The following is a 13,030-nucleotide window of genomic DNA, read 5'->3' as shown; positions in this document are numbered from 1 at the left end:
AACAAAGTAAAACCCCCTACCAAAAAAAACCCTCTACCAAAAAAAAAATTTTTTCATTAGCCAAATGTGGTGGGCATGTGCTTGTAGTCTCAGCTACTGGGGAGGCTGAGGCTCGCTCGAGTCAGGGAGTTTCGAGGCTGCAGTGAGTCATGATCACGCCGCATACTTCAGCCTGGGCAACGGAGTAAGACCCTGTCTCAAAATAAAACAAACAAAAGGCCGGGCGCGGTGGCTCACGCCTGTAATTCCAGCACTCTGGGAGGCCGAGGCAGGTGGATCACAAGGTCAGAAGATCGAGACCATCCTGGTTAACACGGTGTAACCCCATCTCTACTAAAAATACAAAAAACATTAGCCGGGCGTGGTGGTGGGCGCCTGTAGTCCCAGCTACTTGGGAGGCTGAGGCAGAAGAATGGTGTGAACCTGGGAGGCAGAGCTTGCAGTGAGCCAAGATTGCGCCACTGCACTCCAGCCTGGGCGACAGAGCAAGACTCCATCTCAAAAAAAAAAAAAGAAAAGAAAAGAAAACAAACAAAAAACAAAAAAACCCACCTCTCAACAAACTAGAAATAGAGGGGACCTTCTTCAACTGGAAAGGGCATGTACCAAAACCTGCAGAAATATCCAACATACAGCCAGTCCAGACAGGCAAAATAAATAAAAATTTAAAAGTTCACACTGGAAAGAAAGACAACTGTTCTTATTCACAGATGACATAATCTTGACGTAGAAAATCCTAGGGAAACCACACAAAAAACTACTAGAAATAAAAAACAAGTTCAGTCAGGTTATAGAATACAAGATCAATGTATGAAAAAACTCGTTTCTCGGCCGGGCGCGGTGGCTCAAGCCTGTAATCCCAGCACTTTGGGAGGCCGAGACGGGCGGATCACTAGGTCAGGAGATCGAGACCATCCTGGCTAACACGGTGAAACCCCGTCTCTACTAAAAAATACAAAAAACTAGCCGGGCGAGGTGGCGGGCGCCTGTAGTCCCAGCTACTCAGGAGGCTGAGGCAGGAGAATGGCCCGAACCCGGGAGGCGGAGCTTGCAGTGAGCTGAGATCCGGCCACTGCACTCCAGCCTGGGCGACAGAGCGAGACTCCATCTCAAAAAAAAAAAAAAAAGAAAAGAAAAAACTCGTTTCTATATACTAGCAATGAGCAACCCAAAAAAAATCAAAGAAAACAATTTAATTCATAAATGAAATTGAATCAGAATAAAATAACTGCTAGGTGCAATGGCTCACACCTATAATCCCAACACTTTGGGAGGCCGAGGTAGGAAGACTGCTTGAGGCCAGGAGTTTGAGACCAGCCTGGGCAACAGAGCAAGATCTTGTCTCTACAAAAAAAATTTTTTAAAAGCCATCCATTCATTGACTGGAAGATCTAATATTGTTAAGATGGCAATTCTTCCCCAAATTGATTTATAGATTCGATTCAATCCCTATGGAAATCCCAGCAGGCTTTTTTGCAGGTGTTGATAGACAGATCCCAAAATTTATACAGAAAAGCCAAAACAATTCTTGAAATAAAAAAGAACAAAGTTGAAGGGCTTACATTTCTCAGTCTCAAACCTTAATTACAATGCTACAGCACTCAAGAGAAATAATACTGGCATAAAGACACACATAGAAGTCAACAGAACCAAATTGAGACTCCAGGAATAAACTCTTTCATTTATGGTCTACTGATATTCAACAAGGGTGCAAAGCAATTCAACAGGGGAAAAGATCATCATTTCAAAAAACGATGCTGGGACAACTCCATAGGAACACTCAAAAAGATAAATTTTGACCCTTATGCTAACCCATAGGCAAAAATCAACTCAAACATACTATAGACCTAAATGTAGGAGCTAAAACTACAAAACTCTTAAGAGGAAAACACAGAAATAAATTTTCATGACCTGTGTCAAAGATTTCTTAGATACGACACCAGGAATAGAAATGATAAAAGAAAAAAACTGATAAGTTGGACTTCATCAAAATTAAAAACTTTTGTACATACAAAGACACCATTAAGAAGGTAAAATGACAAGCATTTGCTTGGAGAAAATATTTGCAAATGTATATCAGATCAAAGAATGATTGCCAGAATATATAAAGAATTATTAAATCAATAGGAAGAGGAAATATACCTCAGTTTTTTTAATGGGCAAAAAAATTTGAATTGACATTTCACCAAGGAATATATATGAATAGTCAATAAGCACATGAAACAATGTTCAACATCATTACTAATTAAAGAAATGCATATGAAAGCCACAGGATAGCACTTCACACCTATAGAAATGGCTAAGATAAAAAAGACAAAGAATATCAAGCAATAGCAAGGATGAGAAAAAACTGGAACCCTGATACATTGCTGGAGAAAATGTAAAATGGTACAGCTATTTTAGCAGTTTCTTAACAGGTTAAATATAAATTCGACATATGACCCAGAAATCTACTCCTAAGTCTCTATCCATAAGAGATAAAAAGATAAGTCTACACAAAGACTTGTACATGAATATTCATGGCAACACTATTCAAAACAGCCAAAAAGTGAAAATAATCCAAATAACCGTTAACTGGTGAACGGATAAACAAACTGTGGTACATATATCCATACTATGGAATACTCTTTAGCAATAAAAATGGAATGAAGTACTGACACACACTACATGGATGGAACTCAAAAATATGCTAAGTGAAAAAAAACAGGCCGGGCGCGGTGGCTCAAGCCTGTAATCCCAGCACTTTGGGAGGCCGAGACGGGCGGATCACGAGGTCAGGAGATCGAGACCATCCTGGCTAATACGGTGAAACCCCGTCTCTACTAAAAATACAAAAAACTAGCCGGGCGAGGTGGCGGGCGCCTGTGGTCCCAGCTACTCGGGAGGCTGAGGCAGGAGAATGGCGGGAACCCGGGAGGTGGCGCTTGCAGTGAGCTGAGGTCCGGCCACTGCACTCCAACCCGGGCGACAGAGCGAGACTCCGTCTCAAAAAAAAAAAAAAAAGAAAAAAAAAAACACACAAAAGACCACTTATTATACAATTTCATTTATAGGAAATATCCAGAAAAGGCAAACATATAGAGACAGAAAGCAGATTATTGGTTTTCTTGGGCAGGGGTGGGAAAAGTCACTGCAAATGGGCACATCAGATCTTTCAGGGGTGATGGGAATGTTCTAAAATTGGACTGTAATAACAGCTGCAAAATTCTGTAAATTTATGAAACATCTTTGAACGGTACACTTAAAATGAATGAACTGTATGGTATGTAAATTTAACCTGAATAAAGTTTTTTTTAAAGAGGTAATAACCTAAATTTCAACTACAGCACAAGACTATTAACATCCTAAGAGCTTAAATTCTCTTATTGTCTCATCCTTTATATTCAACAAAGTGCCTATCAACAGGAGAGCTGAACTGAAAAATGAACTAGCCATAACTAAATGGTTTCCTCCTGAATAATCTGAAGAAAAACCAAACAGTCCTAACCAATTTTACTAACCAGAATTTTGTTTAGAGCCTGATGATCCTCCATGTTCTACCTTTGTTTTCTTCTTCTTCGACGATGATGATGATGACTCAGAAGATGCTGAACGTTTTTCTACTACAGGAGTGGAAAGAGCTCGTTTTTTGAACAGCTCCCTTTCTCTCAACAGGCTTGGATCCATAATGCTACAAAGAAAAAATAAGTGTCTTTAATACAAATTCAAGTCACTCAAACCTGCACTCTAAATCCATAGATCTCAACAAGTTACTTCCCAAACAAAATTACCTTTTATTATTAATTCTCTAGCACTTGTATTTATTCACTTATTCATACACTCAAATAAATATTTCAATAGTGCTCATTACATGCCAAGCACTGTACTAGCCATTATAGGAAAAAAAGAGGCCAGGCATAGTGGCTCGAGCACTTTGGGAGGCCGAGGTGGGTAGAATGCCTGAGCCCAGGAGTTGGAGACTAGCCTGGACAACGTGGTAATACCTCATGTCTACAAAAAATACAAAAAATTAGGCAGGCATGGTGATGTGTGCCTACAGTCCCAGCTACTCGGGAGGCATAAGTGGGAGGATCGCTTGAGGCTGGGAGGTCAAGGCTGCAGTGAGTCGTGATAACACCACTGCACTCTAGCCTGGGTGACAGACCAAGACCCTTTCTCCAAAAAAAAAAAAAAAAAAAAAGGAAGAAGGAGGAGGAAAAGAAACAGAATTATTCTTTAAAGCTCCAGAACTGTGCTGTCCAATACGGTAGCCACTAGCCACATGTGCCTATTAAACACATGAAATGTGGCTAGTTAGAATTAACATGGACTTTCAAGTGTAGAAACACACAAGATTTCAAAGATTTAGTATAAAGAAAAAAACTAATTACTAACAAGATATTTTACATTCATTACATGTTGAAGTGATACTATTTTGAATATACTGGGTTAAACAAAATGTTAACATTAATTTCACCAATTTTTCTTTTAAAATATGGCTATTAAAAAAAAATTAAGAGACAGTGTCTCACTGTGTTGCCCAGGCCGGAGTACAGCGCCGTGATCATAGCTCAATGTAGCCTTGAACTCCTGGGCTCAAGCAATCCTCCCACCCCAGCCTCCTGACTAACTAGGACTACAAGTACACGCCACCACACACAGTTAATTTTTTTAAAAACTTTTTAGAGATAAGGTCTTGCTACGTTGCCCAGGCTAGTCCTGAACTCCTGGCTTCAAGCAATCCTTCTCAGTCTCCCAAAGCACTAGGATTACAAACATGAGCCACTGCACCCAGCCTAGAATATTTTCAATTAAATGTGTAGCTCATACTTCCCACTCCCATTATATTTCTATTGGACAACATTGCTGTAGAAACAACATGAGGACTACAGGGCAGAAATTCGAAGGAGGTGGATTTAGGCTCACTGCAAAAAAAGAGAACCATCAGAACTGCTTATAAATAAAACAGCATATTTTTAAAACTGGTGAACTCTTAATAATTAAGTGATGAAGAGGCTGAATTATTATACTATTTGTTAGAAATGTCTACAGGGAGCCAGGCACAGTGGCTCACATATGTAATCCCAGCACTTTGGGAGGCTGAGGTGGGTTGATCACTTGAGGTCAAGAGTTTGAGACCAGCCTGGGCAACACAGTGAAACCCTATCTCTACAAAAAATACAAAAATTAGCCAGTCATGGTGACACACACGTGTACTCCTGGCTACGCAGAAGGCTGAGGCACGAGAATCATTTGAGTCCAGCGGAGGTTGCAGTAAGCTGAGATCCCACCACTGCACTCCAGCCTAGGTGACACAGCAAGACTCTGTCTCAAAAATAAAAAAATAAAAAAATAAAAGTCTACAGAAAATTTCCAATTTGGAGGGAGGTGGTTTGAGGCAACTTCTATGTTGTGGTTGTTTGTCCAGTTCTAAAATTACAACTCTAAGCAACTTCAGTACAACCAGGGAAGCTACAGGTCAACCAAGAAGAATTCTAAACACTCCTCTCTTCTGAACTCTGCTAGAACCTTGCAGAGGGTCTATGAAGACCTCAAGCTGACTATATAAATGAATTTGACACTGTTAAGACTAGTGTCAGCTGGGAGGAAAAAGACTCATACTTTGAAAGCTTCTAAGCACAGATAGCTCAATAAATGTTAAATGAACAACACATGGAACAACATCTTTAAATTGCTCTGGTCCCATTATTACTGGTTTCACAAGCCTTTATTAAATGTCTTCTGTTTGTGAGGCACTGTGCTCTAAGCTTTGAAAGGTTATGGAGGATAAATCCTTGTCTGCGTGCTGCTTAGATTTGAGGAAATGGAGCATTCAGCTAAAAATTTAAAATATAAGCATTAGTAAGAAATAATCAGAGTGAATTCCAATTAAGGCGTGAACAATCACTGTACGGTGAATCAAAAACCTGCCTTCTCTCAGTATCAATTTTTTTTTTTTGAGACAGAGTCTTGCTCTGCCGCGCAGACTGGAGTGCAGTAGGGCAAAATCGGCTCAATGCAACCTCCGCTTCCTGAGCTCAAGCGATTCTCCTGCCTCAGCCTCCCGAGTAGCTGGGGCTACAGGTGCGAAGCACCACGCGACGCTAATTTTTGTACTTTTAGTAGAGACGGGGTTCATTCACCATGTTGGCCAAGCTGGTCTTGAAGTCCTGACCTCAAGTGATCCGCCCACCTCAGCATCCCAAAGTGCTGAGATAACAGGCGTGAGCCACCACACCCGGCCTCAGTTTCAATTCCTAAGAGCCACCTGGCTAGGCAACCCACAAGGCCTCTACATTCAATTTCATAAGTAAAATGAGGACGCTGCGAAAGCTATCCACATCCAGCCCAATTGTAAGAATGAGAAAACGTGTGTTATTTTTTAAATAGTAAAGTCATAAAAACATATGTCATTTCAGTATTACTATTTCGAGTTGGATCTGAAAGAAGAGAACGATTTACTGCGCTGAGGAAGGTAGGAGACAGCCTTGGGAGGAGGGAAAGCGTGGGGCCAAGAACAAGAAAGGAGAATTGTTAAGTGAGAAGGTGGGGGCAACAAGCTGATTGTGAATTTCTAGAACAGGAAACATTTGTGTCTTATTATTTCACGTTGCAAAGGCAGGACCTTAATCTGGACTTTTAAAAAACGACTCTAAAATATTTAAATAGGCCGGCCGCAGTGGTTCACGCCTGTAATGCCAGCCCTTTGGGAGGCCGAGACGGGCGGATCACGAGGTCAGGAGTTCTAGACCAGTCTGGCCAACATGGTGAAACTCCGTTTCCGCTAAAAAATTTTTAAAAATTGCGGGGCGTGGTGGCGGGCGCCTGTAATCCCAGCTACTCGGGAGGCTGAGGCAGGAGAATCGCTTGAACCAGGGAGGTGGAGGTTGCAGTGAGCCAAGATCGAGCCACTGCACTCCAGCCCGGAAGACAGCGCGAGACTCTGCACAAAAAAAAAAAAAAAAAAAAGATGTAAATAAAGCCGTACAGTTTACAACAAACTAAATGCTTACAGTATTTGACCCTCGCAACTCCAGGAGCAAACAGGTATTAGTGTCATTCCTATTTTAATACATGAAATCTGAAGTGAAGCTGTCTGGTTAAGGTCGCACAGATGGAATAGCCAGGGCCAGAACCCAAACCTCCTGACTCCTAACTCAAGTGCTCCTTACAACAGACCTGGAATGCTGGTAAAGGCCTTTAAAACAAAGGCCACCTATGAGGTTCGGGAACGTTCAAAGGCATCTAGAGCAGAAGGCTTCGCAGTGTCTTCACGTGCTCCGCCTAACTTTTCCTCCTTTTTCAAAGACTACTCAATATGTGTAGTACGCTTTAGATCTCTGGACCCACCTATGTAGTAAACAGGTTACATCACCATGTTCATTTTACAATTAAACAAAACTATCACAACTCAAGGAGTTGGCTGGTTCCTCCGCGGGCAGATATGGAAAACCCAAAAATTAAACTGAAATCTGCCTCCAAGCCCACGATTCTTGCCATCATTCGACCTCTTTCAACCTTCCTACCTCCCCTCTGTTTTACTTTTTCCCAGCCTCGTTAGTGTCCCTGGCACCTCAGGATCCGGCCATGAAAAGCGGGCTGCTTCGCCCTTAAATGACGGAAGTGAGGAGGTGGGCGGAAAGCGGGCCGCAGCATTGTTGTGGAAAACGTCTTTAGACTGCAGAAATCAACGACTATCGTTAATGTTTAGGGATCATCACAAACCAAGTCTCCAAAAGGTAGCCCAGAAAGCAGTCCGCGTACAAGCATCATTTTAAATCACAGCCTTGAGCTGGCTGGACCCCGTGGCTCCTCAAACTCCACACGTGGTTCGCTTGGCTACCGCGCCCGTGAACTTGGAGGCTTGGAAGAGGCACAATCAGGCAGCAAACAGCGAATTTTCCCTCTTTCCAACCCAAAAGTTTGCTCAATGAACCTCCGGCCTAAAGACAATGCTCCGGGGAACGGTTCGCGTGCTCGGTGTTTCGCTTCCAGAACGGCGGCCCCAGCTTCCCGTGGGGTGGAGGTCACGCTCAGCCTCCCGGGAGGCGGCGGCGCGCCTGGATCCTGGGGAACAGCAGGACTGGGCTCTGCGCCCCTCACCCGGCGGCCGCAGCCCCTACCTGAGTGAGGCGGGCAGCCTCTCACGACTCGCCGCCCAGTTCCTGCGCCTCCGCCTCGGCCAGCCGCCCACGCCGGCACTGCAGCCTCTTCCTGCTCCTCGTCAGCGCCCCCGCCTGCCCGCACGCACGCCCAGCGCTGACCCGCCAGGTCGGGGTCTCGCCACTGGCGGCGGCGGCGGCGGTGGCTGAGGCGACGACTCGACCCGGGACTCCGCCCGCCACTTCCCGATCTGGTGCTAGGAGCTCAGTCCCGGCAGCCACCGCGGCGCCAGGGCAGCGAAGCGAGCGCATGCGTCATAGGGTGCCCCGCCTCTGGTGCCGCGGGAGCAGAACTATCCCGCTGTGGCGTCCTGGAGCCTCCATGACAACGAGGGAAGGGCCGGGGCGGGGCCGAGGAGTGGACTGAAGTGGGAGGCGGTGCCAAGGAAGATGGAAGACAGCTTTCTTTACGCACATTTAATTAAAGCTGCTACAGCCTGCTCCCGCCTGCGCTGGGATGTGGTGAACCCAACCAGCGACGCTATCTTTCAATGGTTACTTTGTGTTTTTTGTCTTTTTCTTATTAGAGATGGGATCTCACTCGGTCGCCCAGGCTGGACTGCAGTGGCGCGATCTCGGCTCACTGCAACCTCCGCCTCCTGGGCTCAAGCCACTCTCCCACCTCAGCCTCCGGAGTAGCTGGGATCACAGGCGACTGCCACCACGACGGGCTGATTTTTGTTATTATTGTTATTGTTTGTATTAATAGGGTCTCACAGTGTTGCCCAGACTGGTCTTGAACTCCTGAGTTCAAGCGATCTGCCCGCCTCGTCTTCCCGAAGTGCTGGGATTACAGGCGTGAGCCACCGCCTCCGGCCTCAACGGTTATTTTGTGAGTTTACCCCAGTGCCACCCACCAGCACCTGCTCTCCGAGAACGCGGTTCCAGCTATTTTGCAAGCGAAGAACAGAGGGCCAGGAAGCTAATTAATAAATGACTTGCTCAAGACAGCACAGCTAGCAAAGGCAGCCTGATGTGGAGCTCAGCCCAGCCTCTTCCCTCCACCCCTGTGAACTGTCTTAGAAAAGGATTTTGGATTTAGAAGCCAGATAAATGGGTGGAAATAAAGCAATGGAAAAAATAATTGTCGTTGCTCGAACCCTGCAGCGTGGCAGGCCTTCCCTCACTCTTATAACCTAAAGCGCCAGTACAGCCAGTGCTCAGCCATTCTGTGGCTGTCGTTGAATTACTTAACTACTGGTTACTCTTCAAGTTACTAAAACTGTGGCTCAGTTTTCTCACCTGGAAAATCGGGATAATCATTGTACTACTACAATGAGTTACTTGCATTGGACTGTGGTGAAAATGAGAAATACCTAAAATTTTATTCAAAACTTGGAAAAAAGTCAAAAGATAATATTTTGTGACCTTTTTGATTAGTTTCATTCTAGAGAATTTTGTAATAAGCCTACTTGATCATCTGACACCCACAGGAAATGTAACTTTGAATAACAATTGATTAGGGCCCAGAAGATTTACAAAAGGATGAAATCAAAGATTAATTGGTAGGAAACTGATGAGGTGTAAGGGGAGAAAGGGGCAGGGAATTCAGTGCCAAGCTGAATTTATATATATAAAAATATATAAATATAAATATATTATTTATATATAATATATAAAATATATAATATATTATATATTATAATATATTTGTATATAATATATATTTATATATAATGTATAATATACATTATCTATTTATATATAATATATAATATATGATATATATTTATATATAATGTATAATATAAATATATATCATATATATTATATATCATATATTATATATTATGTATAATATACAAAATAATATATAAATATATATTTGTATATAAATATATATAAATATGTATAAATATGTATGTAATTCCAAAGGTTAAGGTTGCATTGTTCTAAGAAAAATTAACCAGTTTTGTATCAACTGAGCAGTTGTATTTCAGCACTCCTTTCCCCAACAATTGTATAAATTTCATTTTTCAGAACTGGTAGAAATCCATTTTACGATTCTGCTGGCTCCCATATTAATGAGTGAGAGACTTAAACATATGGACAATGGCTAAACTGCATATGATAATAACACTCTAACTCACATAAGCCAAACCACAACCTCTACAGCAATCAGCTCAAAATGGTCAGGATTTTCTCAAGAAGGCTGCCAACTTTTCTATTTTAATCTCTCTGTCCCCAGACACCAGTACCAGCCAGAGAAAGCCAAATATTCTCCCCCAAACCAATCCTGTTAAGTTTCCTGCTTCAAGTTAGATTACCTCCAGCTTCTCTGCCAACAACCCTAAATCAGAACACATCAGAAGCATCCCTTTTTTTCTCCACTATAAAGCCTCCCCTCTTTCCCATTGCTTTTGTGTCTCTGCCAAACTCAAGTGTGGTCGCTGCCTCCATTGCTATAGCAAGCTCTGAATAGCCTCTGTTCTCACTTGGGAGGTCTGCATTTCTTGCCTTAAATAAAACTTTGACACATATTCACTGTCTCTTCCCTTGAGACTTAGAAATCTAACAATTAGAGAACCTTTACAGAAATAAATCTGCCACATAGAAGGTGCTCGGTAAATGCTTACAGTGATTAATTTCATGTCAATATCTTGACTCATTTCAGCCAGTTGAAACAGCTAAGCTACTGATAATATCAGAATGTACTATCTATAATCCAGACTCTCAAATCTCAATTGCATCCCCTTTACCCAGAAGTTAGCTCTTGTTATTAATATCATTGAAACCCTCTCATACAAACCCCAGCACACCCTATTACAATACAAACTCCTGCTGATACTACCTGTTGCATGTGTCTAGGTCCTAACACTGAAAGCAATGGCTTCATTCATTCTGAGGCAGGAGAATAGGGTCTGGAGGCAGGGAAGCTAAGGCCAATTCACGCTGACTCCCTAGAAAGAACTGAATCAAAAGGAAAACCCTAACTTTCCACACCCAAGTAACAAAAGGACCAGAGGCTACTCTCTTTGCAACCCCTCATCCCCATTTTTCTGCCTGGCAGATGAAAAATTGAAGGTACCTCTTGCCGGGCGCGGTGGCTCATGCCTGTAATCCCAGCACTTTGGGAGGCCGAGGCAGGCGGATCACTTGAGGTCAGGAGTTCAAGACCAGACTGGCCAACACGGTGAAAGTCTGTCTCTACTAAAAAATACAAAAATTAGTGTGTGGTGGCAGGTGCCTGTAATCCCAGCTACTCAGGAGGCTGAGGGAGGAGAATAGCTTGAACTGGGGAGTCAGAGGTTGCAGTGAACTAAGACCATGCCACCACACTCCAGCCTGGGTGACAGAGTGAAATTCCATCTCAAAAAATTAAAAAATAAAGTACCTCTGATTGGACTCCTTACTGGTTGCAGACCAAGTCTTCATTTGCATAGGAGTATAGTTTTGTACCTTCACTTTAGCCTCTGATTGGTCACTTTCTGCAACCAATCAGATATTTGCATAGGATGTAACATTGTGACTTCACTTCAGCCTCTGACTGGTCCCTTCCTGCAACCAATGAGACTCATCATGGGCCACTGCTTTGTTTACATAGGGTGTACACCAAGTAACCAATGAGAAACCTCTAGAGGGTATTTAAACCCCAGAAAATTCTGTAACTGGGATCTTGAGCCACTATGCTTGGCCCGCTCCCGCCCTGTGTAGTGTATTTTCATTTTCAATAAATCTCTCCTCTTGTTGCTTCGTTCTTTCCTTGCTTTGTTTGTGCATTTTGTCCAATTCTTTGTTCAAGATGACAAGAACCTGGACACCTTCCACCGGTAACAATTCTAAACACTTTGGGGTAATATCCTGTAACCTGAAGGTACTCCTCAAGTGAAGACAAAAATGGGATAACTGTATGGCTTGTAATTATGTCAGGGGTACTTGTACATGGACACCACACTACAAATGAACTAAAACATAATTCTTTCTGTCTGCTGGTAGTGTGGACTATAATGACCAACTTAATATTGTCCAAACAGCATCCCGAATTGGCTTGATTTCAGAGAGTTCAATATTAGGAGTTAAACATAAAGTGTGCATCCTGCCTTCTCTTATTATATAACCTAGATATTACCTGGGTTCCTTCCGAGGCACCCTCTAGTCAAGGTTTAAGGAGAGGAAAATAGCCCACTCTGAGGTGAGAAATACAGCTGTTTATATGTTCTATAATGCGAACAGTCTCCACCACTGATGTTTAAATAAACCTCCATCATAATTATAACCACCTAAATGTTGGCAGTCTAAGTATTTCCAGGCCACAAGGGTGTGGCTGTCAAATTATATGAAGAACTAAGCAACTAATGCAATAGCAATTTATGTCTTACCTCACGAATGCTTGTAATATCCTGCATACTCTTTGGTAGAAAGCGTGGTGGCTCCTTTAGGGAAATATAATTTGTATATCTTACAAAACGTTATTCTTTTCAGACCTATCTAACCCTTCTCACCCTCACCTTCAAAAAGTAACTCAATATAACCACAGTTTAATTCCAATTTGGTAGATTAATTTACTGTTGTATTTGCTTGTGGTAAAAAAAATATATATATATATATATAAAAAACAAAAAATTTGCCATCATAAAATGGTTTACCATTTTAAAGTGTACAATTTGAAGGCATTAATACATTCACAATATTGCACAATCATCACCACTATTTCCACAACTTTTTATCACCCTGATCAGAAACTCTGTACCTATTGAGCAATAACCCCCTATTCTCTCCTCCTCCCAAACCCTGGTAACCTCTAATCTACTTTTCTGTCTAGACAAATTTGCTAGATATCATACATAAGTGGAATAATACAATATTTGACCTTTGGTGTCTGGTTCGTTTCACTTGGCACAGTGTTTTCAAGGTTCATCCGTGTTGCAGCATGCATCGGAACTTCACTC

At 42.5% G+C, this 13,030-nt stretch overlaps 1 protein-coding gene across 7 annotated transcripts in view; it reads right to left on the bottom strand.

Annotated features, from left to right (window-relative positions):
* The window catches only part of LOC105481966 (general transcription factor IIE subunit 2), a 106,336-nt gene that overhangs the window by 75,419 nt on the left and 17,887 nt on the right, over positions 1 to 13,030 (bottom strand). For 2 of the 7 annotated variants that reach the window (XR_003018087.2, XM_071068433.1), the window contains exons 1-2: positions 11,476 to 11,495; positions 3,501 to 3,670 (exon numbers count right to left, since the gene is read on the bottom strand). Coding sequence is in view for 6 of the 7 variants with exons in the window: in XM_071068433.1 (XP_070924534.1) it covers positions 3,501 to 3,666 (166 nt within the window). In the remaining variant the exon portion in view is untranslated. Of the gene's footprint in view, positions 1 to 3,500; positions 3,671 to 7,505; positions 7,525 to 8,102; positions 8,353 to 11,475; positions 11,496 to 13,030 lie in introns of those variants that run through there. The other 5 variants (XM_071068432.1, XM_071068430.1, XM_071068429.1 and 2 more) reach the window with 4 other exon arrangements.

Source organism: Macaca nemestrina, chromosome 8, assembly GCF_043159975.1.
Source record: "Macaca nemestrina isolate mMacNem1 chromosome 8, mMacNem.hap1, whole genome shotgun sequence".
Taxonomy (NCBI): domain Eukaryota; kingdom Metazoa; phylum Chordata; class Mammalia; order Primates; family Cercopithecidae; genus Macaca; species Macaca nemestrina.
This window is presented reverse-complemented; position numbering and strand designations above follow the sequence as displayed.